Raw genomic sequence first — 19010 nt, forward strand, 5'->3', positions numbered from 1 at the left:
GATTTCCTCAGGTCGAAACCCTAGAAATTCCTTAAAAAACAAGAAAACTTTCCAAATTCCCTAAAAATCTCAAAATCCCTAAATAAAAAGTTAGCCCCTAAAAGACCTCAAAATCCATAATTTAGGGGGGAAATCCCTAGAATGGAAACAGTGCTGAACCCACGTCCTCTCTGTCACTCTACATATCGTGGTTAAAGCGTCAGGCGCAACCTCGTAAAGAACTAACTCTAGTCCAGAGCAAGCGAAAATTAAAAAAACGTTTCGAATAACCAGCCAGGGGCGAGTGATCTTTTTATAGCTTCAGAAAAAAAATGATCAAACCCCCGCACAAATTCGTTGCGTCTACAAATTTGTAGAGATTTACATTAAATTTTTTTTTATCCACTTGAACATTCCTAAATTGTGTCCCATTTCTTTTCAGCCTCAACGATATAGGATAGGTTTTGATTCATCACGTCGTTTACAAAAAATGTACATCGAATAGGACTATGAATCGAGTCTGTTTCAGTTTTATTAACTTTATTTCGTTTTTCTGAAAACACAAGGACAAAAAAAAATGAATACCCCCTCGATCCGCCTTAGGTCATTTCATACCTGAAAATCGCAATTTTTTAAGATTTTGAATTGAAGTTATCAAGTATTTTGCAGTAGGTTGCATAGGTTGCATCAAGACATGGCTAATTGTAGACAGAGAAAAGCCAAGACAGATAGTCCAAGTAATTGAGAGGTGAATTGAAGTTATCAAGTATTTTGCAGTAGGTTGCATCAAGACATGGCTAATTGTAGACAGAGAAAAGCCAAGACAGATAGTCCAAGTGATTGAGAGGCAAATGTTTAAATGGCTTGGGTAAGGGTAAATGGCAGGAGTATGCATGGATGTAGGAGTATGCAAATGTAGTATGTACTAGATTTTCAATAGCGTTGCCAACGTCGAACCGTGGAAATAAATAAACAAAACCAATTAGTTAAAATTTGCGACCCTTTTTTGGCTGTATAAATCGAAACATAAACAATCTGTTGACTCCCAAAATTAAATACACCAAAATTAAAAGGGAAAGCCCATCTTAAGCTGTTTGCTGTCATATGTTTTTAGCTTTTTAATGGTTGATCCTACTCAGGTTTCTTTTTCTAAATTTGGCACCAGCTACAACCAAAACTGCATAACTTTAGAGGAGGTCTTCCACTCCAAACGATCAAATCAAACAACCAAATTACATTTTCAGTCTTTGGTGCCTTTTTTTTTTTGGGGGGGGGGTCCAAAACAAACAAAAGGGTAAAAAAATATATGATTTTTTTTTGAGGGGGGGGTCCAAAAGACAACCAGAAGTGTATAGATACATAACTTTTTAAAAAAAAATCCTTTGTTCTGAATGTTTCCAGGTTCAAAAGTCAAAACCCTTGTTTTTTTATACCTTTTCAACCAATACAATTCGAAATTAAAAATCGCCAAAATTTTTAAAAACAAATCCAAGCAGCAATTTAAAACCACAAATCCTGATTACATATAAAACTAACAATCAGGTTGTCGACGAAAATTTGAAGCTGAAAATACAGTTTAAAATTTAAAAATTAAAAATAATTTAAATATAAACCTTAAAATAATGTTCAATTTTACAAATAAATCGTAAATAGAAAGGCACTTGAGATTGGAAGTATATAGGCATATTACTTAAATTGGCCAGATGATTATTGTGCCATTAAACATCATACCCTGGAAACAATAATGTTTTAGAGGCTTATTAAGGGATTCTCTTTCAGATATTTTAGATAGCCAAATTCCCGGGAGCAATTAAACTTTTTAGCCAATATAGCCAAATTTCCAGGAGCAATTAATCTTAAACTTTTTTTGTCAATTTTCACCGACATAAATTCTCAAAGTATTAGGTTTTTCTTAAAATCCACTTTACTCTCGATTTCAAGAAACCCAGTGTTACTTCTAGAATGCACCATGCATACATAGCTGCATTTCTTTGCTCTAAAACATAAAACGAGGCATTATTATTTATACTCGATACGTAGCCATTTGCACGAAGACGTGAGTAAAATATCGTAGGTAGCACAGTCACGCTGCCTAAGTAAAGAACGATGTTGGCACTAAGTATTATTTATTTATGTCTTTAGATCAAGGCACTTCGTATCGAAGTTGTCGTATAAACTTCGAAAAGGGCTCATTCGATTGGATATTGAAATGGCTAGTGCCTTTTTAATAGTCGAAAGTGATTGGAAGGCAACTAACACTCCTTCCACGCCCACCATTTCCCCAAACACATCCAATCAAAACTTTGAGATAGCCATTTTGTTCGGCTATTATGTTCTGTGCAAATTATGTTCTGGCCTTGGGAAGGCATAGGGGTTTTTAGCTCTACTCATACTAATTTCTGCTCGTTTTGAGCTTGACTCCGTTATTTATTGTAATTTCTGTTCGTTTCTGGTTCATTTATTTATCGATGCTGATTTGTGGTTGTTTCACGCTTGGTAAATTATTTGATTTTATTTTTGCTCATTTTTGGTTTAATGGAGTTCTTTACTTGTATTTGAAAAACTTATTTTGCGGAAAAAGTTTTTTTAATTAATTGCAAGCATAAAGCAGCCATATTTTTGAAAATCCCAGCCGTGAAATTCTTTTCGAAAACACCTCCCTCATTAGCAAAAATTTGAGAATTAAACAAACTGTACTTGAGAGGCAATCCAAAATAAACTCAAACAAAATAATAATATTTTTTAAAATAGGGATTCGGGGGAGTATTCACTCAATCCTCTATGCATAAATTTAATTAAAAATGATTTAACAAATTATATTAAAAAAACCAGTCGCCAACACCGATGAGCCAGTAACAAAAATACCTTTTAGGTTAGATGGTAAAAAGGCAATAATAGCATTAAAACAATATTAGTTTAAAAACATGTTTGCACCTGTATGAATTGCCTCGTTTCTTACGGTTTCATCTTCAGTCCTGGTTGAAGTAAGGATTCTGGGACTCTTTTAATTTTTCAATTTTAGTTTCAAAGACTCCATTTTAATATAAGTTTTATTTTATATATATACGTAGCTTGCTGAGGACGGCTCTTAGACATAGAGCCGAAATATTCTTACGGTTTAAACCATGTGTCGACAACCCGCGGTCCGCGGGGCGCATGCGGATCGCGTGATGTCTTTGTGCGGCCCGCAAGATCCTCGCCGCAACGCACCTGACGGATTACATTATACACAATACCAAGACACAACAGAGTGAACGGTGGAGCCATCTAGCATTCTTGAAAAAATCCATAAACACCATCTAGCATAGTTAGTTTGATGTTCAACCATCCAGACCAATTATTTTGGTACGTTATAATTTTTGTCTTTGAGAAAACCTATCTTAGTTTGGGAAATGCCCCCAAAAAATACTTTGCCTTTAGATTTTACTTGTTTATCCTTTTTTAGTTCAACAAAACTTAGTGATTGTGATACCAAATGAAAGACAAATTATCTGGTCATGCTGTGTGGCCATCTTGTGGCAAAACGTTCAGAAGAAAAAAGAAACGCTTGATTTTGTAGATGGGTATTCGACATCTCGACAACTGTCGAGATGTCGACATCTCCACAACTCGATATCAAGAAGCTGCTGGATTAAATGCTTCCACTGAGTTCTGTCTCCTGTGAGTACCCGAAGAAACTCCAGCCACGCCTTATCCCACTTATGACCATGCTTTCGGAATTCCCCAAGCGGTTCGACATCCTTTCTGACGACGTTATGCCAAGATTTCATCTGGTCACCTGCTTTTTTTCTTCCATGAGGAAGCGAAGGGCTGCTAGTAGTACCTTGTGTGTCAGGGTCTCGTCTGGGGGCTCATTACGCGACCTAGCCACTTGAGACGTCTTTTCTTGATCATGGTGGGAATGTCATGCTTTTGTATGACAGATGACACCCATCTACAAAATCAAGAGTAGTTTGTTTCTTCTAAAGGTAATTTTAATCAAAAGGGTTTAGGTACATATAGGAGCATAGATACAATGTCTCAGTAGCAGAAAAAGGTATTAAGTTTCACTTTTCAGGGAAACAAGAAGGGAAGTCTCAAATCAAAATGTACAATACATATCCAAATTGTGAAAAGGGTCTATCCGCAATATCCCGGGAAAAAAAGGGGGGGGGTACGTTGGAACTTTCAAAGCGTATTATTGGGAATGATCAACTAAATATAAAAAAAAACTCTATGTCAGTTTTTCATAAGGGCATATAACGACATCTTACGAACAGACAAAAGTATTAAATTGAAATTTCAGGACCTGGTGAGGAGGATTTACAATTAAATATGGATGTAAAAAAGGCCTATCTGCAATATATCTGGGATGGCTAAGGGCATTAAGATGAAACTATTAGGGGATATTGCAGTATATATTGAACAAAACCAAAATACACTCTGTGCATGCAGGTTGTCAAGAGGGCATATGAACAATATCTGAGGAACAGCTGAAAGCAATACATTGAACCTCCGAGGGCTACTACAACTACTACTTATGCAATTAGTACTACTGGTATTTTGGCTTTTTCAAGCTGTGACTGCTTTTAGCTGTTTGAATTTGTGACTACTTGTAACTGCAAATACGTGTGACTGTGACTGATTGCGATTGAAACCCCAACTACTTGTAACTGTAATTGCCACTGCATGTGACTTTGACTTCATCAACTACTTTGGTATAACATACAACAAGACAATCCATCAGAACTGGAGCACTGCCAAAGAGGCAGGGATAGACTGACTGGTAGATTCCGTAAAAACAAATAGATATATATAGGTCTACATTTTATTTTTACAGATTTATACACCCAAGATGACTTCTAAAAAAAGGAAGATCTTTGCATCTTTGAAAACATTAGTCTCTCTACTGGAACTTGCAATCACCGCACCAAAGACTTGGGGCTAACTTGTGTGAACAGTTTAAGGATAAAGCGCAGTCTTTTACGTATTTCCCTCTTGCGATGGACAAAAGTACGGACGTGTTGGATACGGGTATAAAATTCCTAATATTTCTAAGAGGGATTGATGAAAACTTTCGCGTATATGAAGTCATTAAAAATGCGGTCTTAGTGGAACTATAAGGGGGAGGATTTATTTCCCCACTTGGAGCAAGCTCTGGTTGCATGCGGCTTGAGCTGGGATATATTAATCAGCATCACCACAGACGGTGGAAAAAACATGAGCGGTCATTATAAAGGTGTCGTTGGAAGAGTCAACAGCAAACTTCTAGAGTCTGGATCTGAAGTTCAGTCTGGATCAGAACTGAATCTACTCAAGATACGTTTACAATGAAAAAACAAATTGATATGCCAGATGTATTCAGATGTATTTGAAATGGACTAACATTATTTATCAAGCATATCGATGAAAGAAAGCTCGATCATTTTCCAAATTGCAAGAAAGCAGTAGAAGAAGCTGGAATAAATTTTGTTTGGCAAAATACTAAAATGAACAGTGCATTAATACAACTCTAAACTGAGTTTGAAAACCGGTTTGCTGATTTCAGAAAGATCTCACGTAAGATGGATATTTTCGAAAACCCCTTCGCAGTAGATGTCAATAATGTATTAAGTGATTTGCGAATCAAAGTGATAGATTTGCAAAGTCATACCACACTTAAAATAGTTTTTAAGGAAAAAACAAGTTTGGTGGATTTCTAAGGAAGTTTTCCCTCTGAAAACTACAAGGAATTAAGGAAGGTTCGCCCAGCAAAACATTACTATGTTCAGTAGTATATATATTTGTGAGCAATCTTTTTCAATCCTGAATCATCGAAAATACCAACACTGTTCTCGGTAATCGGATATACAATTAAACACTATACTACGCGTCTCTACTACAAAAATGTAAGCTAATGTAAAAAAAAAATTGCAAGTCCAATGCAACAACAAAAATCTCATTGATTGTATTAACTAAAATAAACATCGAAAAAATATACATTAAATGTTTTATTATCAAATCTAAAATATGTGTATATAAATGTTGTAGATATACTCTATTCATTATAGTATACCTACAATACTACATTACCATGTAATAACATGTGACCTAAGTGCGGCCCGCTTAATATTCCCACGTAAGTTTGGCCCTTTGACAGCCAAAGGTTGCCGACCCATAGTTTAAACAATTCCACTGTTTCAGGTAAATTCCCTGTTGCTGTTTTTATAATTACCTAAAATTCAGGAACCTGTACATCCGTGCAGGAATTGAAGTTCCAAGAAAAACAGATGTTTTCAAAACAGACACATAAATGTACTTGAAAAAATTCTAATTCAGATTTCTTAATATTTTCTGATATATCCAAGCACATGGAGGGGGATCTGCTGTTGCTGTCAGAATAACCATCTATGCAGCTTTGATTTACACGTGGAACTTTTTTTAGTCATCAGCCCCCCTGCTCCTTCTTCAAGAAAAAAGCTTCTTGTGCCTAATTTAAATGTCGTTCCTGTGTGCATCTATGTGGCTATATTCAGTAGGACTAGATTCTTTCAACCCTCAGATACTTTTAAATCCAGAATCGTCTTTCCGACCCATAAATGTAGTTCTTTAATTTCAGGAATCAACCCCAGGTGCTAGACATGAGTTTACATTCCGTCAAGAACAAACTCCACAAGTACAAATTGGACATGCGCAGGGAATAGCACAGAAGAATATAATGTCTCAAGGCTTGCTAGATCTAGCCCTAATAACAGCCAACGTCACCCAAATCAGATATACAACCTATTTGTATCAGCAGACCAGCAGTGGTCTGTTCGTCTTTCTTGTGATCTGTCTCTCTTTGAGCATTATTCTTCAGGTATGAGGTTAATAATATGCTTACTGATTTATAAAAAATGGCTGAAGGCGGGGGGGGGGGGTATCCCTCTTCAAAAGATGAAAATATAAGTAACAGCCAACAACAAAAAATTAATAACACACACTATCAGAGATCCCACAAAGGCTCCACGGCCCGTAAAGTAGGAGAATCACGAAGTCAAACATTCACATATTAAACTATTAATCAATTAAGCACAAACAATTCAAAACACCTACTGACAAAATAGAAAAAAAAGAAAGAGAAGAAGAAGAAAAAGAAGAAAAGAAGAAGAAGTGACAGGAGGAAAGACATTTCATTAAAAAAAAAACTCACTGAAATCAAGCAGAAGCTGAAGATTTAACAGTATATGTATATATATATATATATATATATATATATATATATATATATATATATATATATATATATATATATATATATATATATATATATATATATATATATATATATATATATATATATATATATATATATATATATATATATATATATATATATATATATATATATATATATATATATATATATTATATATATATATATATATATATATATATATATATATATATATATATATATATATATATATATATATATATATATATATATATATATATATATATATATAGTAGGTGTTTTTGAATTTTTTGTGCTTAATTGATTAATAGTTTAATGTGAATGCTTGACTTCGTGATTCTTCTGCTTTACGGGCCGTGGAGCCTTTGTGGGATCTCTAATAGTGTGTGTTATTAATTTTTTGTTGTTGAAAATATGCATATCTATATATCTATCTAGAATAATCTTTTATAACGTAGTGAATATGTACGAACTACGCATATTTAAGAACAAATACGAATGAAACAGCTAACTAGAACAAACAAATACAAAAAAAAAATTAAATTAAAACAAAAACACGTACTGTTAAAAAAAATTAAGCCAGCAATTGAATCACTGGGAAACAGAGAGTTTACTTCTAAAAATTTTTTGAAGCAAAAACTGGTCGTCCTTTTAACCCGTCACAATGCGAATCACTTCCACAAATTCTTGAATCAGTGGGAAACAGAGAGTTTACTCGTAAAAGTACTGTGAAGTAAAAACTGTCACTTTTCAAAACCTAGTATCTACAAAGACATTCAACTTTAAGTTAGGAATCCCCCCCCCCATCATCGACACAGTGGGTCTGATGGTGAAGACAGAATTGTTCTATTTACTATAATTTCTTACAAATAACCTAGTATTTACAAGGATAAAAACAGATTTCACTCTATTTCACCAGTTTCCCACCACCAAATCGTAGTCCGCTTTCCATCTCCTGCATTTCAGAAGGTCATTAACTAATGGTTGACCACTTTGCAGGCGAATTTCAATGTTCGTGACCTTTTCCTGCCATGATATGTTCAGTATTCTTCTAAGGCACATATTTCCAAAGGCTAGGACGGGTTTTTCCAGTTGAAAATTTAGTTCCCAGCATTCACTTGCATAGAGGGGAATGAAGATCCCGTTACTATGCATGAGGCCGAGCTTCAAGTGCATAAAGCATTTCCTATTGCACCAAATTGGTTTCTACTTATTAAGAGTTTATATAGCTTGTCCACTACCCCTCTTGATTTTGTTGCCTATTCCAACGTTATTATCAATCCTACTCCCGAGATACTTAAATTCGTTAACCTGTTCAATTATTATATCTTCGCATTTCAGTGTCAACAGAGAGTCAGGTATAGCCATGCCCTTTATCCTACTGACATTAACTGTAATCCCCACATTTTATCTACGGCGTCAAGTAGCAGCTCCAGTCGCTCTTCCGCTTCTTCGAGAAGAACAACGTCGTCAGCGAAGTTAAGGGAAGAGATCTGTCGGCTGCAAATTTTGACTATAGAGCCTGAAGACTACCTTGGGATATAGTCGATAACAATATCAAACATGAATGGGGATAGAACCCATCCCTGTTTGACACCAGACATTATTTTGAAGAAACGCATATCCCAACGTTCTGCGCGCACCCAACATTCACTATCTTCCTAGAGTAAGATTATCATTTTGACTAGTTTATCAGGTGCTCCATAATTATTCAAAATCTTCCCTAAATTCTTTCAACTAAAAGAAAGAAGGCTTTTTCGAAATCAATGAAGAGCATGTATATTGCGTTTTTGTCCCATTCCCTGGACTGTCCAACCATTAGCCTAAGAATGAAAATAAGATCAAAGCAAGACCAACCAGGTGGGAAGCCGTAATGCTCTTCCCTGTGGCAAGATTCTGGGCCTGTTCTTAGGCATTGTGATGCCACTGCGGCTAGTAATTTACTAGGCACAGAAGTTAAGTTGATGCCCCTCCCGTTGTCAGATTAGCGCATCACCCTTCTTGAAGAGCTTCCCAGTATGCCCCTGGTCCAATCGTTTAGGACTTCTTCGTTATTCCAGATGACCAGTAGAGAGCAGTCTAAGCAGTTATGCAGGCTTGAAGGGATGTCTTTAGCATCTCTGCCATGATCCCATCGAATCCAGACGCAAGTCCATTTATTAACTTTTTCACGGCTATTGTTACTACTTCGGTGGTGGGGGTCAGCACTTACGTTAATTAGTAAGAAAGGTCAGATGGACTATGGGCAAGGACCGACTGAATAATTTAACGTTAATGAGCTTAGAACGCAAAGAATTAGAAGCAATCAATTAGGACGAGATAATCAATAATCTTGCATAGGCTAAAGTAAGAACTGTTAGATTTGAATAAATGGAAAAAAAAATTTAATAAATAAAAATTTTGCTGAAATTTGGCCTGAAAATTTTGGGAGACGAGGGAGGGGCCGCTAGGCAAAATTTTCCCCGGGCACGAGAGGCCAGAACTGGAACTGCTTTTGACACAAATCCTATCATCATCTATTTCGTCCGTTCCAAAAACGATTAAGTCACAGTTTTACAATTTTCTCAAAAACATAAGAAATACCATAAACGGACGGAGATGTAGAATTACAATTTTTAAGCCTCGCTGAGACATAAACTTAATTTCACCAAAGTTATAAAAAAAAGTAGGTTACTTTATTTTATTCACGCAATATTTCATGCAAAAACAATATGCTTTTTATGTCATTTTATGCTTTTTATGTTAGACTTTTTATGTCATTTGAGGCATACATATAAGAACCTAAGGATATTTTATCACATTTTACATATAGGAATATTTGAACTAAAACATCTAAAGTGTTTTTTGGGAGTTGGCAGGTAGATTCTAAACGGTTTTGCAATAATTCTATGTTCAAAAAAGGTAAAACACCACTCGAAACTCACCACCATCACCCCTTCAGTATGAAATAATAAAAAAAATTACTTACTAACATTATAATCCATTATAATCGCTATTAGAATTCATTTTCCGTAACGACCCCCCCCCCCCCGAAAAGAAAGCTCCGAAATAGCCATTGAGAAAACAAATTGAATAGTTATTTTAAACTATCAGATGATTTTAAAATAAATGATCAAATTCGGAAAACCTGAGGCTACAATCATCATGAACAAATCGGACTATGGATATGATTTCTAGATTAGCTTGACTTTCCAGGGCTGGAAGTTGGTTCACGCGATCTCAAGAGCTCTCAGTTCATCCTTCCTTCTCCTACCAGAGGATGTCCATTCCACGTCGAGAATCAGACGTATAAAGATTAGTCCTCGTAATTAATTAATATATCTGTCGAATGGGAAACCGCTGAACAACAACACTAAGAGAAAGCGAAGCGTTGGAAGAAAAAAACACGAAATAAACCACTAGAAACTGAAAAAAAGACATATTTACAAGAAGACACACTTAATATCACTCAAGCCTTGTGAAAGAATGAAAGCAGAATGTCAAATGATAGATTTCGGTGACTCTATTGATCGCTTTCCTAAGCTAAGGATAGTGACTCATTAGCCCGAGGGCCGCAAAGAAATTTCACATCGCTACCAGGAGCATTATTTGTGATAAGATTTATTCATAATGACTTAAATTACAATAAACATACGGTAACAATTCCCACTTGGCCTGTAAATTCTATATAATAATAATAATAATAATAATAAAAAAAAAAAAAAAAAAAAAAAAAAACTCAACATTAGACTCTGCACGCCACACTGAAAACAACGAACCACAGTTCATATAATTATCCAGTATGATCATTCCCTATCTCACCCATTATAAAAACCCGGACCGGGGTGCGAGTGCTCCGGAGAACGTTTTTGCAGATAGAAACATAAGCGATATCAGATCTTTTCACGGGTAGACAAGTCAGATTTCTCTTGGACTCGAAACTTGGCTTCAACGTTGGAACACTAATTTTGAAGAAACTAATTTTAAATTAATTTATTCCAATACATGCATGAAAATCGGTAGTTCGTAGTGTAATGTTATTATTAGATGTTTTTAGGAATTAAAAATAGGTTTCGAAGTCTCAAGTTGGTTTCAAAGGCATTTTGAGAAAGTTTCTGCAAAAATACGTGTTCCAGGGTATATATATATATATATATATATATATATATACAGATATACATATATATATATATATATATACATATATATATATACATACACACATATATATATATATATATATATATATATATATATATATATATATATATATATATATATATATATATATATATATATATATATATATATATATATATATATATATATATATATATATATATATATATATATATATATATATATATATATATATATATATATATATATATATATATATATATATATATATATATATATATATATATATATATATATATATATATATATATACACTACGAAAACTTTACGAAAAAGAAAGTCTTTTTTTAAAGAAAAGTAAAGGCCATATTAAACTTAAGATCAGTAGAAATAGAAGCCTACAATAATTCAAACTCAAAACGACCAGAAATTATTATTAAAGAATAAAAAAGGAAAGGAGAATAATTGGTATGGCGGTAACACTGCATATAAATTTATATGAATGTATATATAGTGGGCTGTGAAAAAAAAAAATTTCACGACGTGAAAAAAAATGATGAACTATCCAGTTGCGGATCCAGAGGGGGGGGGCGAAGGTTACCCCCGTAAAGTAGTCTAAAGTAGTGTAATTTCCCTAATTAACCCAATTTTGCATTAATTAAACTTGCTCCTAACGTAAGTTTGTCGGATCAACCTACTTTGCGCCCCCTCCCATAGAAAAATCCTGGATCTACCCCTGAAACCATCACACCTATTCCACCAGTTATTAGAAGAAAAAAAATCCTTATTTTCACAAATTTCATCAACCCCCGCCTCCTTTTTTACAAAATCCTACATAGGCCAATAATTTGAGTCCACTGTATGTAAATAATAGATGAAGTCATAATTTGTATATAAATTAAGTCATACCTGTGAGATGGGACACTTGCAAACCACTTGGCTGGCTCACCAAGTTTTTTTCTGCTGTCGCAATTACGAATAATGCACGTTGTAACCATTTCTCATTGAGTCAACACACTAACCCGCTAATGCAGAAAGAAGTGGGAGGAGCTTTTTGTTCGCACCGAGAACGAAGACCAGAAATGATCTGCGATAAGCTTACTGGATAATTATATGAACTGTGCGACGAACAGACCGACCGACACACTCTAAACCATAATCCTTATGCCCGGGTTATATTATAGTAGCACCTGTGGACAAAACCAAAATTACTCACAACTACAGCGCCAATTACGCATGCCGTGCGTAATTTCCCGAGTTGAACATCTATTTCAAACATAAAATTTATCATTGATCAATCAGAGTCAAGAGGTATAGCTTATTTTTTTTTTTAAACTAGAAAAGACAGAAACTTAGAGCAGCAGTTTTTCTACATGTAGCCTACCAGGAACCTGGCAAAAATTACAAAGCTATAGTAGGGTTTATTGTTAGTAGGGAATAATTGGGAACAAATTAGAGTTGATACAAGCTTTTCAAACCAATTACTTGCCATTTGAATTTTCAACTTCTAACAATTCAGGTGTGAAGTTTAAGTAAAAAGAAAACGGTACTATGCTAAAATCCAGGACACAAGAAAAAAAGACCCCATCGAAATCTCAAAGTTAAACAGGTTTCCGCGGCATAGTGAAATATTGCTCACTCCGTGACAATGATTTAAACTTAGTTGTTTGGGGTTTAGGGGGACTAAAAGGTAGCTAGGTTAGGTTAGATTTGGTTATATATTCATTATATGCTATGCTTTAATGCCCCCCCCTAGTGTGCAAATATAGAGCCCAAACTTGTTCATAAACTATTATATTTTCATCTTATTTTGTTTTGTTTCATTAGCATTAACCAAACTTAACTTCTCGCATGTGTCCTGGATTTTAGAACAGTACCAAGAAAACTTTTATTCATGAAACTTGAGTTTTTCATTAACAAGTGTAACTGTAGTTTGATTCGTGCATTAGAGTAACTTTCTTTTTGTTTTAGATTGTGCAAGCTTGCTTCCTTTTGCATGTAGGAAGACTCTCCAGAAGCATCAAAAGCGATCCAAGCATGATGGACCGAATTTGTAAACACACAAACTTCTCAATTGTTTGCAATATTATCATTACTGTGCTCAATATTTTCATAGCCTCTTTCTCTTAAGTACCTTACGATTATAGAATCTCTGATTACCTGATTATAGAATCAACATGTAAAGTGGTTAATATTATTAATAAGTATAGTTATGTACTTTTATTATGAATCAAGCAACAAAATGGCATTTTATTCTTCGTATATTCTTCCCATCCGTTATAATGAAAGAAAGGTTAGGATGGCTTGGCCACGGTTGTCAAAAACTGTGCTTTTTGGCCATCCGTCCTGGGCCAAATAAAAACAGGTCGTCCCGGAAAGGGACAACCACAGTTTATACAATTAGCAGTATGATCATTCTCTATCTCACCCATTATAAAAACCCGGACCGGGGTGCGAGTGCTCCGGAGAACGTTTTTGCAGATATAAACATAGGCGAAGTCAGATTAGCGGGGCTGATGGTTAGACTGTTTCCGATTGTTTCCATCAAAGTGCATTGAAACAATCGGAAATAGACTAACCAGCATCCCCGCTAATGCAGAAATAAGTGGGAGGAGCTTTTTGTTCGCACCGAGAACGAAGACCAGAAATGATCTGCGATAAGCTTACTGGTATATTCTGTCTACTGTGAGGACAACATAAGGAAGAATTTAAACAGAATTGGAACTTCGCGGGTTGGGGTAAAGAGTGAAGCTTGGATGAAGGAGAGGAGAGGGAGCGTACGCAGCTGTGTTGGGCTTACGCAACTAGGTCATGTAATCAGTTGTTGGTAGTAGCAGCAAGTTTTCCCATCCGCAAAACAGTGACTAAAACTCAAAATTTTATACGAGAATAAAACATGAAAAAAAGTTTAATGTTCGCATTGAAATTACCGTTGTTTATACATTACGATCCGTGGGATATGGGGGCGAATAAATAAATCTTATCTTAGCAGGGAGGGGAAAAAATTGAGTGTTTGTTTTAATACTGGGATTGCTATTTATTTCGATTATTTTTTTGGTAAATTCTCTTTACTTTCTTTCTAATCCTTCGAATCTGTGCGATAAGGGGACAAATATAAAATCATAATTTAACAGGACAACAAAAAAGAAGAAGTTCGTTTAATGGCGTCATTACTGATCGTAATCCCGAACCACCTAACACAAAAAAATTGTCTCTAACTGAAGCTAAGAGTGAGATAAAATTAAATCGTACAGAAACAACCGGAAGGTAGAGTGGCCTAAATAGGTGGCAGCAAAGTAAATTGACGCTCTGTTTCGCAATCAGGGAACCGGGTTTCGATTACTGCTGCCAACCGGTGGGGCGAAAAGTTTGAAACTGAAACGCCGACAATAACATGTCGACACCCTATGCGCCATCAATGGTTCCGAAAGTTTTTTATCCTACCCTTCTATGCTAAGAAGTAGCCTGGCGCATCTAGAATTTCTCTAGCATGTTGTATTGGCTTGCTCGATTTACTAAACAGAAACATATAAAACTCATCATTCGAATCTTCAAACTTATGATATGTCTTTGGAAACTATCAAAGGTGTAGCATGTAGGCCATTACTTCCAATCAGGAAATTTCCGGACACTACTGCCTAGCCATCTCATTCTTGTTACTATTTATACACATTTCCCTACATAATTTTTGTTTCATAGGAATATTTATGTCAAAAACCAATTCAAATATTTTATCCTGAAAACTAAAAATAATTTGATATATGGTCTCTTGCCACAGTCAGCCACATTTGCAAAAATTCATTTTGGAAAGGAAGAGGTGGCACCCTAACCTTTAGAGGGTTTAGGGGGGGGACAGAAGCACTAATTTGCGGTTCTTTCTCTTGATTTTAAGCAACACTTTTATTGTGTCTCTTTTCCTCCGTCGTCGATTTCAGCTCATTAAAAGAAAGCGGCGAGGGTCTAACCCGAGCAGCTTTTACGGAAACTTTAGACCTCCGGCCGTATTGATGAATATAAGACTGGGGTTTTCAAAAGCAGCACATAGTTCTTGCTTGAGACCCAAAAGGAGGGTTTTCGCTTGTCCTTGAGCTCACAATAAAATTTTAAAAACAGAGTCCCAACGAAAAATGAATCTAGGATGCATTCTTAAATTTCTTTGTAATTTATGCAGAAGTTGGTACTTCACATTTTTTAAGTGTCCAAAGTGATTAAGATTAAGCTTAACCGTAAAAATTTAGAGGAAAGGATATTTGTGCCTGATTGAAAAAAATAACTTATAAACTTATACAAGACTTTAAAAATGTTACTAAAGACTTTTATTGTTATAGCCTCACGACATTATCGCCATAAGGAACAGATTTTTGCGCAAGTATAAATGCTAAGACATGCTCATACGAAAAGACAACTATCACAATGGTGATTTCCAGGGAAGACTAAAAATTCAAAGGATCGCAACGGTTGGCTGGAAAACACAAAAAGCACGTCATTAGACAGGAAATTTCCTACAAACCTTTTCCCGTTGATACTTCTCCCTATTTGTACGACTACAGTCGGTAGCATTATTTGCAAATTATGTGATAGTAAAAAAAATTATTGCTTTGCGATGCTGCATTAGAGGGCTAAAGTAACGTTCCCACACAAAATATACGTTCTTTAAACAAAACAAAATTTCACTTTGAGCAGCGGATTTGTCAGCACTATTCACATACGTTAGGTCTACTGAATTCAAGCTACCAAAGCAACACAAAAAAAAACAAAATTCGAAGAGTAACCTATTTTCAATCACACAGAATGAAAGTCTCTATGTGACCCTGATTTAAACAAGGTTTAACAAGTCTATCTTTTGATTAAAATTTATTTCCGAAGCCCTTACTTTAAATGGGACATTTGCGAAATTTGGAGCTATTACCCTTGGAGCTACACATGGCATGTCACCCCTGGAGGTACATTTATTTCGCCTTTTGAGTTCTAATAAAAATTCTTATCTAAGATTTAATTGGATACCATATGGTGTTTGGGGTGCAAGGGGCGTTGAGAAGGCATCAAGTTTGATTTTTGAATAGCCAAATGGGTATTAAAAAGATTTTAGTAGGTTATTTGTGTGTTATGAAGGATTAGAATGGCGTACCTAAAGATATTGTAAGGGCACAGCTTTCTACTCCTCCTTGGTTTGTTTTCGGGTTGAGGGAAGGTTGGGAGGATGGAGGATGATGTATAGTTGATTGAGAACAAGGTCTTATGAAAAATATTTGTACATTATTAATGTATTTCCACGGTGAAAGGGGTGCCCTATGGCAGAAGGGCACCCTGCTAAACCGGGAATAGTACTTTTTTTGCGAGTTTTGATTTTTTTGTAATATACCTTGTCTTCGTCAATTATGTTTGGATACCCAAACCCAAATTTCAAAAAATAAAAGTTGTTTTTAATTTAGTGTAGGTGACATTAAAGTTTGAAATTAAGTGAAAAAGATTATTATGTCACCGAGAGGAGAGGAAGTGGGATTTTTATAAAAAAAAAAAAAAAAAAAAAAAAAATAAAAAAAAAGAAGGCGTCAATTTGTCCTCCAATAGATTTTGGTCCTTTAAAAGAGCACTAGAAATTGTAATTTGTAATCAAATGAGTATTACTGAAACGCAAGATTTTTTCACGTTTAAATTGTCGGCTATACCTGAATATTTGTGCATTTTAGACGCACTTTCCAGCGACACTAACGCATTTAGCCTGATCTTTGACGCAACAGAGTAACTCCATATAAGATTTTTTATTTTTGATCAAATGAGTATTATTAAGACGCACGATTTTGTCATGCGTAAACATGCGTGAATTTTTCTGCATTTTAGACACACTTGCCAGCTACAAAAACGCATGTATTTAAATCTTTGACGCAACATTGTAACTCTAGAATAGAAGCATAATTAAAGTTTCCTTCTTTTCCGGAATCCGAAAATAAGAAAAAAACTAATGGCTTATCTTAGCAAAATTTCCCTGCCAAGCCGCACTTCCCAAAAAAATACAAACCGCAAAAAAAGACAAGATATTTATCCAAGCGGGAGTCAGTGAAGCTAAGTGGTTTAAAAAAAATGGATTTTGAAACAGATCAAAGAACACATCCTATTGAAGAAGCACATGAAGACAGTAGCGGAGTCAGGAAAGAAGCTCTTGAGATGGATGACGAAATAGTAAAATTTAGAACTACGTCACTCTCTGACTGTTCTCCTGTAAGTTAAAGCCTCTTTTTCAGTACGTCCTTTTATTTCTAGCAAGATTCACAGGATCCTCCAGTACTCAAAACGGGCTGCTAGTCTTTTCAGGCAGATATTTACTCTAGTTGCTTGAACTCTGATCCTTTCTGCCACTCTACAGGTCCATATCCTTTGTACCAATAAGGGGCAGGAGACATTTTTTTAATTTGGGATAAAAATCGATCAGACACCATTCAGAATTTCTGTTTCATCTACAGATTTGTAAGTAAAAGACACTTGTCGTTTATTTTGCACATATCTATAGCTTTTATGCGATATTGCACAGACTTATTTACAGTTCGTTACCAAAAACTGTTTGAAAAAAGAAATAATTGACGTTCCATATTTAGCACGCACACAGGCTTTACGATCCTATCCTGTTTGAATTCCAGTGATTTTCAACTGCAACTATTTCCTGTAAAATTTCTTTTTGTGAAAATGTACAATAATTAGGACTAAGAGTTAGCAGGCTACTACTAATACTACTACTAACAACTCAACGCAGCACCAAGCCGCCTGAGGCTTACACAGCTACGCAGGCTCCTCCTCCATCGCGATCTATTCAAAGCATCCCTTTTTACACCCTCCCAGGAAGTTCCCGTTTCCTTTAAATCTTTCTTTATGACGTCCTCCCACCTCACACGAGGACGACCTGCTTTCCGTTTAGCCCTAGAAGGTTGGCTAAAAAGGACAATCTTCGGCAATCTGTAATCCTTCATCCGCACAACGTGCCCTAGCTACCTCAACTTCTCTTTCATTATAGCCCTAGAAAGCGGTATTGAACCACATTTTTCGTGCAGCCTACTGTTTGAAATATGGCCAGTGAGCCGGGTACCCAAAACAATCTGTAAGCAATTTCTCTGGAAAACATCTAGCAAATCATCATCCGCTTTTCGGAGCGCCCATGCTTCAGAGCAATACTTGATCACTGTCATTACTGTAGCTTCTGATATTCTAGTCTTGGCTTGCAGACTTATCTTACTATTCTTCCAAGCTTTTTTCAAGTGTGAAAAAATATCCTGAGCCTTGGCTATTCTACTTTTAACATCCTCACTGCTCCCACCGTCTTTATTAAATATACTACCATGGTAAGTGAAGCAGCGCACCTGATCAATCTTTTCGTTACCCAACGTCACCTTTTCATCTTCACTTATTCCTAGCCTTAGTGACTTAGTTAATTTTCAACCTATTCTTGCACCCTGAACTTGCAAAACCTCTAAAAGTTCATTCCTTTTGCTCACACTTTCATCTAAGATGCTAAAATCATCAGCATAATCTAAGTCCAGGACACTTTTTCCTTTCCATGTGACTCAATGGTCTCCCATTGCCTTTCCTGTGCTCCTTAAGACAAAGTCCATCAAAATAATCCATATAAAGGGGGATAAAACAGAACCCTGCTTAACTCCTGGTTTAATACAAAACCAGCTGCTAAACTCATTTCCTACCTTAACCGCAGCAGTGTTATTCTTGTACA

At 35.5% G+C, this 19010-nt stretch overlaps 2 protein-coding genes across 5 annotated transcripts in view; one reads left to right on the top strand and one right to left on the bottom strand.

Annotated features, from left to right (window-relative positions):
• Nucleotides 1-13758, top strand: part of LOC148941073 (uncharacterized) — a 15973-nt gene extending 2215 nt beyond the window's left edge. The window contains exons 2-3 of the mRNA XM_089104787.1: nucleotides 6557-6796; nucleotides 13265-13758. Coding sequence (XP_088960913.1) covers nucleotides 6557-6796; nucleotides 13265-13423 — 399 coding nt within the window. The 3' untranslated portion in view covers nucleotides 13424-13758. The remainder of the gene's footprint in view (nucleotides 1-6556; nucleotides 6797-13264) is intronic.
• The window catches only part of Esyt2 (extended synaptotagmin-like protein 2), a 234103-nt gene that overhangs the window by 201393 nt on the left and 13700 nt on the right, over nucleotides 1-19010 (bottom strand). For 2 of the 4 annotated variants that reach the window (XM_089104780.1, XM_089104779.1), the window contains exon 1: nucleotides 12510-12625. The exons of 1 other annotated variant lie outside the window; for it this stretch is intronic. In XM_089104780.1, the coding sequence (XP_088960906.1) occupies nucleotides 12510-12531 (22 nt within the window). In that variant the 5' untranslated portion in view covers nucleotides 12532-12625. Of the gene's footprint in view, nucleotides 1-12509; nucleotides 12631-19010 lie in introns of those variants that run through there. One more of the 4 variants, XM_089104781.1, reaches the window with a different exon arrangement.

The sequence above is a fragment of the Artemia sp. Qi Xiang Cuo genome, chromosome 19, assembly GCF_049724085.1.
Source record: "Artemia sp. Qi Xiang Cuo chromosome 19, ASM4972408v1, whole genome shotgun sequence".
Classification (NCBI taxonomy): Eukaryota; Metazoa; Arthropoda; class Branchiopoda; order Anostraca; family Artemiidae; genus Artemia; species Artemia sp. Qi Xiang Cuo.